General features: G+C 41.2%; 1 protein-coding gene across 4 annotated transcripts in view; it reads right to left on the bottom strand.

Moving 5' to 3' along the window:
• The window catches only part of tex2 (testis expressed 2), a 34,456-nt gene that overhangs the window by 11,727 nt on the left and 7,678 nt on the right, over positions 1 to 15,051 (bottom strand). For all 4 annotated transcript variants that reach the window (XR_005282707.1, XM_038307763.1, XM_038307762.1 and 1 more), the window contains exons 3-6: positions 6,779 to 8,495; positions 5,565 to 5,765; positions 2,051 to 2,414; positions 1,184 to 1,473 (exon numbers count right to left, since the gene is read on the bottom strand). Coding sequence is in view for 3 of the 4 variants with exons in the window: in XM_038307763.1 (XP_038163691.1) it covers positions 1,184 to 1,473; positions 2,051 to 2,414; positions 5,565 to 5,765; positions 6,779 to 8,473 (2,550 nt within the window). In the remaining variant the exon portion in view is untranslated. The remainder of the gene's footprint in view (positions 1 to 1,183; positions 1,474 to 2,050; positions 2,415 to 5,564; positions 5,766 to 6,778; positions 8,496 to 15,051) is intronic.

The raw sequence follows: 15,051 nt of genomic DNA, 5'->3' as shown, positions 1-15,051 counted from the left end.
TATATATATAAAATATGGCATAACAAATGAAATGCAGCATTAAGCAGCCACAGGCAGTCCTTCATGCAGTGAGGTGACCCGGCCAACCTCTGATTACCCTGCCAGCGTCTGTTTACAGCATGCTTGAGCAAGGCGCTAAAGTGACCTGTTATGGAAAAAGTTAACCCAAAAGAAACAAAGTGAGTAAACAAGAAACCAAAAGCTTTAATGAAGGTGTTTTTTTCTCCACATTTAGAAACATAACACCACAAACTTCAATGCATTTTATTGGGATTTTAAATGAAAGGGCAAACAATGGTGGAGCAGAATTGTGAAAATGATGTTTCATCATAGCACTTCGCTGAGCACAACTACAGCAAGAGAAAGTACCCTGAGGTAACTGAGTTGTTAGGGTGCGGTTCAACGGTCGGCCCTAACAGACAGATCTCCTCTAAAATATAAAGAAGAAGAAGCTGTGGCCATTGGTCAGATCTTTGATCAAGATGCGCCAATGTGTGATGACACATCTTTTGATTAGATAAAGCAGAGAAAATCTGATGCTCTGTTTGAGTCACCATGAAAGGCATGTTTGGGGCTAATGTTTTATTCCTAAATACTTCAATTTATAATAAGATTTCCTCAATACCAGGTCATCATACTCTCCCTCTATCTCTATATATTTTTTATTTTTTCGTAATAAGCTTTGTCAATGCTGCAGATTCTTCAAATACTTGGTTGCCTGCTGTGAAGAAGACTCTTTTTCAGGCAGGAAGGATGAAAACTGCAGGGTGTTTTCATCATACTTTACAGAAGTTGCACCTATCAGTGGGTTGCCTGTAATAAACTGCAGTCTGAAGATCAGATTCTTTCATCAGGAAAGGAATGTCACTGCCTCTTTGCTGCATTAGACGTATCAGATGTGCAAACACTGTACATCCCTCTGAAGCACGGGCCTTGCATTTTAAACACATTTCTAAGTGTTTCCCCCCAAATGATGTTTTTAAAGTCAGTGATCAGTTTAGAGTATTTTATCCATGCTGTCCATCCTTCAGCTGACTGAGCTTGATCGAAATAGATCAGACACATTTACACTTCTAAATGTAAGGAAATAGATGTTTATTTATATAAGAGTTCTTTAATGGGATTAAGGCTTTATTGGGATTAAAGCTGTTCTTATTTTCAAATGACTCCATCAGCCTCATACCTTTTTGGTGGTTTTAGGGCTGCTCTCAGGACTCTGCACGGGGCTGTCGGCGGCACTCGGGCTTCCAGGAGGAGCCTGAGGGTTAACGTATTTGGCCATGTACACATTATAGTCCAACAGCATCTTCTGCTTCATCCCTCCGGCTGAGCCCCCATAGAGAGAGGCAGGGGTCTCTCTGTGCCGAGGCTGAGACAACTCCTCCTGGCTTCCCCTGCTGCTGCCCCTGCTGTCAGCCTCCGGGGCTCCACCCGACTGGATGCTGCCACTGCGGCTCTGAGTGGACAGGAAGGCTGCAGGAGGAAGTGGGAATAGTGGAATAGAAAACATGGAGCGAGGAATTATGAAACAAATGTTGCATGAGCTAGATTTATTCATTCATTCATATTTAACAACTTAACGATTGGAGATAATTAGCGTCTTTTTTGTATTCCTTATTCACATTACACTACAGCACCAAATTAGCATGATCAATTTCTATTAAAGCAGAAATAGATCATATTTATCATCCTCTACTGTCATTTAGCCCAACCTGTACTGCCTATATTGCCCGACCCCAACTCCCCCCACCCACACTGCTAGAGATTCTTCTTATCCTTACCGGCTTATATCCCACTGAGGGAACCACTGTTATAATATGCTACTCCGCTGCACTTGTAATCCTGCTGACCCATTCACACTCTGCTGTTTGCTCAGTTCAGGGGATTGCTAGTGCCTAAACTGAGGCTTACACACATATCTAATTACAGTTCAATTACAGGCTCCAAATAATGGGGATTCTCATTATTGGTTGCGTTTTGGAGGAAGCTACATCTTGTAGAATCCCGCACAGATTGTGTTGGAGCAGTGTGACAGTTAAAATCTTCTCACCACTCTTGCAAATGCTGGACAGACTGCTGCCTCTTCCCTCTGACTTCATCTGGGATGCCTGGAGAAACCTCCGAAACCATTCCTCCTTTTCTCGACCGGTCCTCCCGAACAAGTAGATTGTCAGATCCCCTCCTCCGGCGGTCGGTCTTCTCTGCTCCTCCGCTGATGAGAGACCTTCAGGTCTTTCAGCTTTATCAGTTCGTTCAAGCATCTCACCCACCCCAGTAGTCCTCTCCTCCCCAGCTTCAGATCGCTCTCCCTCCACCTTAGACATGAAGTCCTCCTGCTTGGCCAGCTCAATGCAAATAGGGTACTTCTTGTTCCAAACCCTCTTCCTCGCCAAACTCTGGGGCATCAGGTAGATCTGTTGGGTTGAGGAGAAATAATTAAGAAATGACGTGTTTCTTTTATGCTTTAGTCTGACATCTATTCTAGCTTAAAGGAATAGTACACCCAAAACATGATTAGCCTTCATTTTCTACTCACCCCCATGCTGAACAACATCCTGGAGTACTTTTTTGATATCTCAAATGCATCTGGAGATCTGGGAGGCTTCTTGCTGTCTGCTGACATTCAAATAATGGAGGTCTATGGTGCCCGAGGCAGAAAGGTCCATAAAAGTCCACAAAAAAACGTGTCAATATTCCTCCATACTGCTCGTCCAATGTATTCCAAGTGTCCTGAGTGGGTAGCGTCCATAATTTACTTGAAACGAAGTCATTTAGAATGTTTTTAGAGCATAAACAGTAGTGTATAGGATTTCCTAAAAGCGCGTTCACGAGTCTACGGAAACCGCGGCAGACCAAACCAGACGAAAGTGCGCATTCAGCTCGGCAAAGAACTCATGCTCTTCCTCAACACTGAAGTCCTCAGACATTTTTCTTTCGTTGTTTCTTTCTTTGCACAGGTAAACAGCACATTTCTTCTTCTACTCTTGCATTATCGGCAGAGCAGACGCTGAATGCGCAATCCTATACACTACTGTTTATGCTCTAAAAACATTCTAAATGACTTTGTTTCGAGTAAATTATGGACGCTACCCACTCAGGACACTTGGAATACATTGGACGAGCAGTATGGAGGAATATTGACACGTTTTTTGTGGACTTTTATGGACCTTTCTGCCTCGGGCGGCACAGACCTCCATTATTTGAATGTCAGCAGACAGCAAGAAGCCTCCCAGATCTCCAGATGCATTTGAGATATCAAAAAAGTACTCCAGAGTGTTGTTCAGCATGGGGGTGAGTAGAAAATGAAGGCTAATCATGTTTTCGGTGTACTATTCCTTTAAGGCTTCTGCAGGGTTACATGGGTAATTGTCTCATCCAAGTACTAACTTTTTTGCGACATACCATGGAAACCTCCAAATTTTTGATTCAAAATAATCCTCTATTTCTCATTCTCTTTGGCTGAGTCCAAATACAATCTTTGTTTTAAACATACTCTAAAGATGCGGATCATAAATTACAAGGAACATAAATCAAGAGACATTTGACGCCACAACCGACTGAACCAAAGTCAACATAATTGCAGATGAGGCCCAGGAACAGGGGGAACAGAATGCCAAAAATGCTTTGAAGAGCTATTCAGTCCACTATCCGAAAAACAAAAGCTTCAAAGCTTTCCAGCCATAGTCGTAGAGAGATCCAATGACTCCAAGTAAGTTGGTCTCTGCCTCAGTTTTACATGTTTATTTATCCTGGTGTTCTGTTTGTAAGTGATAGTACAGAACTTAGAAGCATCAAAAGGAGCTTTTCCCCTGCTGCTACTTTCTCCTTTTATGCAACTGGCTTTTAGAGAACTTTCTTTTGAGTTGTCTCTGCCTCACACAGTCTAAACCCTCTAGATACTATTGTAGAGCTCGAATATTACAAAAAACACATTTATGAGGTCCGTTCAGACATGCAAAATCTAAATTGAACATCCATCCATCCCATTTTCCGTCCTGTTTATCCCTGCTGGGGTCGCGAGGGGTGCTGATGCCTATCTCCAGCTGTCAATGGGCAAGAGGCGGGGTTCATCCTGGACAGGTGACCAGTCTATTGCAGGGCAACCAACCATTCACGCACACACTAACACCTAAGGAGAATTTAGAGAAGCTAATTAACCTAACAGTCATGTTTTTGGACTGCGGGAGGAAGCCAGAGTACCCGGAGAGAACCAATGCATGCACAGGGAGAACATGCAAGCTCCATGCAGAAAGACTCCTGGGCTGGGAATCAAACCCAGGTTAACAGAGTTAATTAAGTAGTGCACATTTAAAGGTTTTTCCCTGGTAAAAAAATATCTATAATATTTCGTTTGACATTAAATTCAAAGCAGATTTTCTTTGACATCTTTTATAAATGTCCCTTCTCTCTTAGGAAGCTTAGGAGGTCCATCCGCCTTGGGCTGGTTTTAAGTCCAACAATGTTCTTTCCACTCTTGGATTATGTCTCCACTGGTGCTGATCAGAACATTCAGAGGTTTACAAATGCAGAAGTAATCATTGCCAATAGTATGTCTGCCAACGGAAATACTTCCTTGTGATTCTTTCCTTTTAGCTTTTACCCATCATGCTACCGTATGCAATGCCTTGAAAAAAAAAAAAAAAAACTATCTTAGTACTTATAAATTAGCATTTCTGCTTTTTTTTACATGACCTATGCTTACATCCTGTATAATTCCACTTTTCTATAGATATTTTATTTGGGCAACAAGAATCTAAGCGCCCATAACTTAGATCTATTTGCATTTTAAAAAAAAGACACAAATCAAATTAAAAGAGTTAGAATTTAAATTAAGTTTTTCTTTCTTTTTTGTTTACTGACTACTGATATCTAGTTCTACTGAAATATTTTCAAGGAACCGAGTGAAAAAGCTGAGGCAGAGGAAATGTGATGTACATTGGCAGGACCAATCGCATTAGTAGCCTAAAATGACCTAAGCTTTTCTTATTAAAACAGAGACTGTAGTTTTTCTCCCTTTATCTCAGAACTCCTTGTTTGCAGATCTGGAATGAGAATCAGGGCTTTTCATCAACTCCCTGGGTCCAGATGAACCCTCGGTGCTTAAGACTATGGATAAAATCCTAATTGCACTTAACTTTTAAGCAAGATCTGTGCTGCATTAGTTATTTGTTTGCTTAGTATTCCCTTGTTTTCACACAATTCTGCCCAATTCTTTAGTTTTGTTAAAAGAAACTGCCCTGACTCAGCTTGTAATGTTTATATCTTAAGTTCTGCATTTGTTGTCTAAACTAATGTAAGCTACCGGTAATATACTGTAACCTAATTGTGTTTAGTGATATGTTGTATGTAATTTCAAACTTAGACATAAAAGATTTGTAGATTTATCAATGACTGTGGCCAGTTAGTAAATACAGTCAAGCCTATTAGAGATGGCATCTGTTCTATGACATCATCTGTTATGATTATCATCAAACACAAAAGCCCAATGGGAAGTAAATGCGTGTTTCACGTCTTCTTGACACACAGACTCACAGTTCCAGTGGTTAGAAAAAGGAAAAGCTCACCCTGCTGTCCGTCAGGTCGTAGATCTTCTGGCTGATGTAAGTGACGTCGGGTTTTGGCTCGTTGTGTGCGGCACGGCGGGAGATGTTCCTGTTGGGCTTGGACAGACGCAGGACGGAGCCCTCTAAGCGGACATAAATGGAGTGGGTCAGGGTGGCATGGTACATCTCTGGGTCATAGCTGTGGATCTCATTCATCCAACCCTGAGGGAATTGAGAATCAAAAAAATGGTTAGTTAATAAAAGACAGACAGATAGATGTGTTCCTGTATGTACATGAAAACCAGAGCAGATTTTTATACAGAATGATATAAAATCATTGTTATAATAGTTGTTCAGGTGAAAAATAAATAAAAAAGTGAATCCCTCTTGCTGATTCTCTTATAAAGTATCACGTTCAACATACCGAAAGAGCTCCAGTTTTGGAACAGCTATGCCCTTTAGCTATCAGGGTCTCTGTTCAACATGTTTGGCACCTACTAGCTTACATAACTCAGTCTAAGAACTAAGCATTTCTCCTCTAGTTCTCTGCAGACTTTATTTAAGTATGTTTTATGTATGAGATGATTAAATATATGTGGTGATGCTTTGATCAAATGTTTATTACTCCCTTTATGATGTCTGATACAATTTCATTCTCATATTACACCCAAGTACCCAAACAAAAGGCAAAGAAAAACGCTTATTTATTTAGGTCATAAGAGGGAAACTGTGGGTCCTCCAAAAAAAAACCTTATGTTACAATGAGAGAGGGAAGAAAGTGTGAAGCAAAATCCAAAATGTGAGCCTCTCAGGAAAACAGCTGAACATGCTATGTTTGAAATAAGCCTTGGAAATGATCTAAACATAATTTTTTCTAGTTTTGCTGCTCTGACAACGTTCTTCAACTCTTTTCTGCCATTTCTTTTTCAAAACAGTGAAAGCTAGTAAAGAGGAAATATTACTTCATAGACTTCCTAGTAGGAAGTACAATAGAATAGCCTCAAAGTGATTTTTCACTGAGACATATTTAAGCTATTAATAAAAAAATAAAAAATAAAAAACAGATTTCCTTCCAGTACAGCTCTATCCCTATACTAACCTACTGTATCTTCAAATGAGCAACAATATGTATCTAAATGCTCCCAGCACTAAGCAATAATGTCTCATAGTTTTCATCCAGCAGCCCTTTGAATAGCTTTGGTGGGTATCAGTGCAATGCTTTGCTTGAACCTTACCTTGAATATTCCTGGTTCTTTTACATCCAGCTGGGAAATATTCCGCTGGTCTTTCCTCCATCTCCCTGTTCTGGTCACTAAGGAGGAGCACCGAGGAGCAGAGAGCCAAAGAACCAGCAGAGCAAGAATAAACCCAACAGCTATCCCATGCAGCACAGAACAAACACATGGAGGCACTGGAAGGACGAAGTAACAATACAACAACTGTGTTAAGAAGACGAGGCCAACCACAGGCACATTTTCCATTTCTTCCTCAGGTCTCCCATCCTCTACGTCCAGTTCCCTGCCCAAGCCAGTGCTTCCAGTATGGGGCTGCTGCAACATGGATTGTTCACCTTCTGGTGTCTCGGTATCTGTACACAACTCAAAGTCCTCGCTGTAGAGTTCACAGAAGTCCTCGTCTTCCTGTCGAGCCACGAGGGCTGACATGGAACAGCGTCCCAGAGTGAGAGAAGGAGACCTGTGGAGGGTGGATGAAGAAGCCTGGGTAAGAGCTGGTGCGAGTGAAAGTGATGGGAAAGAGAAAAAGGACGAGTCGGGGCCCTTTTCCGTAGGAGTCTCCTCTTCTTCTTCCCCTTCGGCGCCCTCTTCTTTGATGCTATAGTTGTTGTTAGCTTCTGTGTGCCCGTTTACGGCAGTTACTCCACTGAGCTCTGATGCACTGGATGAGAGGGATTTAGCCCGATGGGCTGCACTCCCAGCAGCTCCCACACCAGACTCATCCCCCATAATTTTACTAAAAAGCTGCAAAGGGTCCGACATCACCTCCGATAACCGCCTCTTGGTATCCTCTATCCTGGCCTCCACCTCCTGGACCTTGAAGAAAGATCTCCCATCTGGAGACATAATAGGAGAAGAGGGGGCTGTTTTGGAGTCTCCACCTGCTTGAGTGACTGCAACGGGGCAGGAGGACAAGCGAGGCTGAGAGAACTGCTTGAAAAGCTGCATGTTACGAGGCGGAGCGCGGTGGGTTGGCTGTATCTGCTGGTGCTGAGGAGGGTGTTGAAGAGGCCCTTCCTGATGTTCACCCTTTGAAGTGTCCATCGAGAGAGACTTAACAAACGATTTCATTAAGTGTCTGTGTCGGGCATGTGGGGGTACGATTACAGGAGCAGTTTCTCGAGATTCGACATCATTTGACAAAGATCTAACAAGGCTGAGAAAAGGCTTGGAGGAGGAGAGGGCTGCAGACTTACAAGGAGAAGAAGAAGCGGAACTAATCAGGGGTGGTTGGGTTGGGTGATCTGATGGCCCGGAGGAGCTGGCAGGAGGAGGGGAGCTCAGGTGGGAGTGGGCTGAAACTGGATTAGCAGTAATTGCAAAAGAAGATGTTTGTGGATGTGAATCCAAAGGCTGCTCAGGCAGGAGAGCAGAGGCAGCAGGTACATGAGCTGCTGAGATCTCCTCCTCCACAGTTTCAAACCCTTTCTCCACCTTTGCCTCAAAGCCTTTTGCCGCACATTGCTCATCAGTCCTGGTGGGTTGGCTTTGAGCTCCTGCTTCACATCCAACAGATAAACTATAGAGCTCCTCTTCCTCATCTTCCTCCTCCTTTCCCAGAGCAGAAAAGTGAATGGTGATAGTGTCGCGAGAGTGGGAACGCTGCACCTGCAGTTTGGGTCCTGGTGCCTGACGAAGAGGAGTGTCAGCATGCTGGCCACTTCCCTTTCTGCTGCTGCCCTGACTGCTCATCATCCCCCTTCACAGGGCTCACAGCCTGGAGGAGACAGAGGGAGGCAAGAGGATGGAGCAGTTATCAAAACACAGTTCATCACATACTTTAAATGAACGCAAGGAGCATCAGGAAGTTATGGTGGATGGGATAAAATCTCTAGAGAACAGTACTAATGTAAAGGGACTGGAGAAGTATGTCCGTGTTCTCTGACCCATTAGCCCTCATTATGTATAGATGAAGCTGGCATGCTGGGTCAGCACGCTCTCTCTCACACTTGTCTGTAGAAAAACTCAATTACTCACCACAGTATGGCAAAAAGATTAATGGGTTTCTGCAGAACACATCAGTTTAAGGAGATTGTTCATCAACAGGTGAGCTGTAGTTCACCCCAACCCCAAAAAGGTGTCTTATGAAGATGAAGATATGATGAAAGTGGGAAAAAGACTGCTACCATGTCTATAGAGAATGTTTTGATTACAGGTTTGGCTATCCTTAGAGATGATTGGGCAATATCATTTGGCATACCTGACTGAGTTACATCAGGAGATGAGGCCTTGATTTATTAGAACACCTGTTTGTTGAACACATCCTGTCAAGTAAAGCTGAGATACTTTTGAGGCAAAAGTAAGCAAAACAAACTTGAATCTTTGTGAAAATTTGGAGTTTCTTGTTTATGTCCACTACGTTGGGGGCTACTCCAAGGCTTGTGCTATGTTCAGACTGCAAGCGCTGGAAGCAGCAAGAAAGGCTTCTGCTGCTTCATTTTTGATGCTTGTGCACATTGATGTCAGATGCGCCTCAAGTGCATCTTTGATGCTCCTGAAGCGCATCCAGTAAAGTGTGTCCAGATGCATCTGATGCTTCTGCTGCTCCTGTGTTCAATGGCAGAGAGCTTTTTGCTATATTTACTGTTATAAGTGGGTAAAAAGAAGTTTTAATATGCTTTTGAGTGAGAAAATCCACCTGAAAATATCGTCTGTGCAGTCAGTTCATAATTACCACCCTGCCTTCAAATGTTATTATCGCAGTTGTAAATCCCCTCCAATGGCAGCCTCTAACCAGGTCGCCCCTTCTGGGTTTTCCGCTACTGTTCCCGGCGACTGAAAGTCGTTTTTCCATGTACGTAATCCAAACTGCAGGCACCAGAATAATAAAATATAAGATATTTTGCCAGCAGGTTTCGACATTTACCCGGAAGTCAATTTAGGCAATAATAAACTGTTTCAGAGGAGTGATCATAGCGATCTGCATCAGCAGTGCTGTGTCTGTCTCCCTGCCAGCTCTCAGATCAGCTTCTCCGATTGGTTGATGTGGCACATTAAGCAGCAACAGTTCACTTTTTCATCTCCAGCAGTTGCTGCTTTTGCAGCATCTGCTGCGTTAGATGCTCTGAACCTCATGAGGCGCTGCTTCAGCTAATCAGATGCTGCAGGACGTTTTGCGGCACCTTTATGCGATTGACTTGAAATACCATTGACTTTGCCTGTAAACTAGCTGCTTCAGCTGCCTCTAGTGCGTTCGGTCTCAGCGTAGTATTAGCGGTGGAGCTAAATCAAACAGGCAGACCATTTATTTAAGTCGACCTTTAATAGGAAAATAAGACATTCTCCAGTGATTGTAGAATAAATATGCCAGACACTGCGAGGCAAACCAAATCAACCAAATCAGAAGCAAAGGTGTCTAGATAAGAGACAAAACACTATCAGATAGGATTATAAAGTGGGCGAACACATTGAAAAATGCTAATGATAATTGGAATGCATTTGATGGTTTGATCTCCATGAAAGGAGAGACCGCCAAAATAATTGAACCATACAGAGCTTCATGACATTGCTCTTTCAATGATCCAAAAACCAAGCAAGCATTGTAAAATATAACACAAAATGTTAAAACAGAGTGGATACTGAGCTCTAAGAAAAGAGAAATAAAGTTTTAACCAAATTCCAAAAACAGCAGAAACAAACTTATTCATGGTGCCATGGATTTGCAGCATGAAATACTCTCTTATTAAGATGTTTGTGCTTGTTTACCCTTTTCTGTTGTACAGAAACATCATCCCTGGTTAATGTTACACAAATGTGCACAGAGACAGAAACTCTGCAAACAGCCAGTGGCTTTCAGGCTTCTGGAGTGCACATAGAAATGGCCCGTAATGGAAGACGGAGGAGGGATGGAGGGAAACAACATAGCATTCGTGAGTGTGATTGCCTACATTTCAGAGAAAGTCTCAGAGCCCCTGGGGGCTCTCTGGTTGGCACCACATCTCCAAAGATTGTATTTAGCCTGGATGAAATAACAGAGCATTTGACTTTCCCAGTCAACCTTTCAACTTGATTGTGGCACAATAGGGTTTTCTGCATGTGTTTGTGTGTGGGTTTATTCTTGGCTTTGCTAGGGGCAGATCAGGCAGAATGAAAACAAGGAAAGAAACGACGGGGGTGGGGGGTGCCAGGTTTGAGGAGCCGTCAGAAGACCTTTCATGGACAAACCTCTGACAAGAAGTCCTTTAAAAAAAAGAGGGGAATGGAAATTGCAGAGAGAGAAATGGTAATAGAGGCAGGGATGTGTGCAAATAAAGGAGAAGAGATAAGACACAGGAGACAAATGGGCTAGAAGAAGGGGCCACGGTGATGGAGGTGGCTGTTGTTGTGCCCAAAGCCTGAAGGACAATTTAAAAACATGGAGAAGGTTGACAGGGTTGGCAGACTGATGGCCCGATGATTTCATGGAGTCAGTTTAGCAGGATGCAGCGAAAAGACAAATGAGATACAGCTTTGCACTCTCAATCACGCAAATAAGGAGTTCTGGTAGAAAAAACAACATGCCTCAATTACAAGGGTAGATAAATAGAATTTAGCACGTACTTCAATATTCTTTGCAAATTTTTTTCCCCAAATAAACTAATTCTTTAAGCTAACCAACATCTCATTTCTACAGCGCCTTTAAATGAAGTACTACACACAGGCTGAAAAAAACCTTCCACGGCTCTTGCTGAATTCATCATTAGAAGCAGATCTCTTTATGTTGGAGGGCTCACCCGCAGCTTTAGTTGGTCCCTGTCTTCAAAGTGCTACTTTCATCTAAAAGCTTTGTGTTTGTTTAAGCTGCCTGTGGACAAGAATAGGCGTGGAGACAAGAGGAGAGCAGCGGAGAGGAGACTGGCATTGAGACAAGGCTCATCCAATTAATCAAAGCAAGCTGGGCCACTCTAATCAGCTAAAGCCTGAAGACGGGAGACGAGAGAGAAAGGAAGGAGGTTAAAAGCAGCAAGGTAGGAGAATTATATATGAGACCTAAAGACTATGTAAAAGGAAGGTGGGTTTATAAGACGTGCACATGCAACAAAAGAATCAAGCGTTTAATAATGGCAACTTGAAAAAAATAATACAGAAAAGGTTTGCATATTCACAACTATCTCCCACAACACATCAGAAAATACACTCAACTTATTACAGTTAACAAACCTTTACCAATTCCCCACTAAGGGAAGAGAAGCTTACTGAGGCAGAAATTGAAATTTATGCCCAACAATTTGCTGAGGCTTCAGCATGTTGTGCACCAAAAAGTGATGAGTTTAGTCAGTTATAAAGGGCTGCCAACTGATTGAACCCACAGAGCCAAGATGATCTTTTACTGCTAAACCAACTAATCCAATACATCAAACCTCAGATTAGCAGCAACAATACTGCTTTTAAATGCTGATCTCTGTCTATTTATATTTGACTCCAAAGTAATGTGGTATATAGAGTATAGTACAAGTTTATTGTGAACACTAAGACTGAATGTGAGGTGCCAAGGTTCAATGGTAGCAAACCCAAAAATCTGAAATGTCCTTGTCCACCATGTTTGACAGAACTGAGGCCAGGGGGCTGTGATATATTTCTAATAATCTCTACTTGGTCTCAGTTGTCCAAATACAACAAAACATTGCTTTAGAAGGCATACTTTTTCATTTAAATGCACTTCTCTAACCCTAAATCGTTCAGTCTTTCTAGAAGAAAAAAAGAAGTTATTTCTCTGGTAACCCTTGCAATGAACTCAAGCTTGATCACTTATTTATCTATAGGTATAAAACATAACAACATACTTTTAATGTTTAAAGAGGCCTAAAGACACTGAGATATTTTTATTTTATTTGAGCTCTTTTTTTCCCCTCTTTTCACTAATTTCATCAAGAATTCCATAGTGGTGACTTTGAGGGACTTTGGGGGACTTTTGAGTTATTGCAACATTTAAATTCCCTTTAAGATTAATATAGTATTTTTGAATTTAAATCTAATTTTATTGCTATTCCCACTTTTTCAATATATCACATCAGCTGACCAATCAGAGGCTTTGTCGGATAAACCAATTAAGCATCTCATCAAACGTTCAAGAAAAAATGTATGGATATCAGTGTGGGTTTTTTAAATTGGTGTGTATGTTTTGCCTTTCGTTTAAGCTTTCTTTAAGAACTGCAGTTTTTGGAGATGTTGACTATTTCAGTTGTTAGAAAATTTGTTTTTATCATGAAAAGAAAATAGGTCACCCTAAAATCAAACAACGATATATTTGTCTGTGGAATGGATTAGCTATGTTGTGTCTGGTTGACAGCAGTTCCCTAATCTTCTTTCCATTTATACTTTGAATCAAAGTTGTTTTGTAGGAGCCTCAAACTATGGGATATGCATCTGTTAGATTTTAAGGGTTTAAATTAGTGAAAACCTGAAATTTTCAAAACCGTCTTTCAGTTCTCAGAGGGCCCCTCTGCTGTGTAGCACTGTGTCAGTTGCATCAGTAAAGGAAAAAAGGAGGGAAAACTCTGCATTGTCAGTGTGCAAGCTGTAATGACTTGCTGCGGTGACCCCTAAATAAAGGAAGCAGCTGAAAGGACACAGACATCCTTCAGACCACAGTTCTGTGGTCCGATATATTCAGGTACATTGAATGAATTTGAATTCAGACTTCCCCTGTTTGACTTAAAATAAAATGCACCTTCATATCCAACAGTAATTATATTGATTGTGTGGCGCAATTATACTTTGCTTAACAAAAACTTAGATTAGTATACAACAAGAAAGTGAAATTCTGCTCCTCAATTATAAATATAAAGTTTAGACTTCCTTCTACAAAAACACATCTTATTAAAATGATGAAAGAGTATTCATTTGCCCTGTTCATCTATCACTCAGGAACAAGTATCATGATAATTCTGAGTAAAAATACAGACATGCTGATGAAGGTTCTCAGTCATCCAGGTCATAGTCATTCCGTAAAAATTCAAAAAATATCCACTGGACTTGGTTTTCAAGATTTGAAGACGTTTCGCCAAAAATAAGCATAAAAAATACATCCCAAATATCCTTATAAATGCTCACCATAGAACAAAGCAGAAAACTGACTGGCTGAAAAAAAGGGAAATAAGAATATCAGAGAATACTAAAAGGGCAACAAGACAAAAGCCAAAAAAAAAAATCAAAAGAATAAAAAGCCTACATGGCCACCACAGGAAATGAAAAAGATGAAGCCAGCCAGCACTTTTCATAATGCTGTCCATCTGCACTACCCTGCAGGGTTTAAAAATAGCTCAGAGGGGCTGTGAAGGTGCTGAACTCCTGACACCACTGTTGACTCACTGGAGGAGACGGCAGGTATGCACTGTACAAAAGGCTTTTTATTGCTGAGTGATGCTCCCACATCATCATTCAGAAAGCAAATCCACTCTTAGATTATAATCAATACCAACAAATGGCTTAACATAAAAACCACAAAAAAGGTGACAAAATGATTTATCCTGTAAATATTTTGTGAAATGACTTTTATCAAATATCACAAAGCAGCTGCACTCACACAACACAAAAAACTCGCATTGTTAAGATAACCCCACACAATAATTGTTTCTCTGAAATAAATTAGAATTATTTTTACAATAAACAACACCAACGGGCTCAGACTCCCTACTAAGGAGTGATACGTCACTATTACAGTTAAGCTGGTTTATTTGGGTAGCAGCAACACATTAAATGCTTTGAAAGCCCAAATTTGGTTTCATTACAACCAAATTCTCAAATAACTTATTTTAGATTGGATGCTGAAGACCAAAACAAGGTAGCAGAGTTATAATCAATAAGTTGAGAGTTATCTTTTATATTTTCTACAAAAATTAATCAGATTAAGTGTTATATGCATTTTTATTCAACCCCCTTTAGTCAACACTTAACAGAACCACCTTTTGCTGCTGTAACATATATAACACTTCTAGGGTAAGTGTCACACAGTTGAAATAAGGGGTCTGTAATTTCACTAAGCCATTGTAACACCTGATTGTCCTTTGAGGTAAACCATTCAATTATAGCTCTAAATCTAGGGATATTGACCTGGAGACTCCATACCTAGTTGTGTAGTGCTTTTTGTATGTATGTTTAAACAGGTTTTTACATTATATATATTACACTTATATTACAATGTGATGAATGATAATCAACAAGTTGCACATTCAGCGGAGGTTCACAGGGAAGGGAGGGGGGAGAGGGAGCATAGACTCATGTTTATGGAATATCCAGGAGGAGTTTAAGATATGCAGCCATCAAGACCGTGCATGATGAATAGCATAAGGCTG

This window comes from Cyprinodon tularosa, unplaced genomic scaffold (genome assembly GCF_016077235.1).
Source record: "Cyprinodon tularosa strain WSP-4 unplaced genomic scaffold, ASM1607723v1 ctg62, whole genome shotgun sequence".
Classification (NCBI taxonomy): Eukaryota; Metazoa; Chordata; class Actinopteri; order Cyprinodontiformes; family Cyprinodontidae; genus Cyprinodon; species Cyprinodon tularosa.
This window is presented reverse-complemented; position numbering and strand designations above follow the sequence as displayed.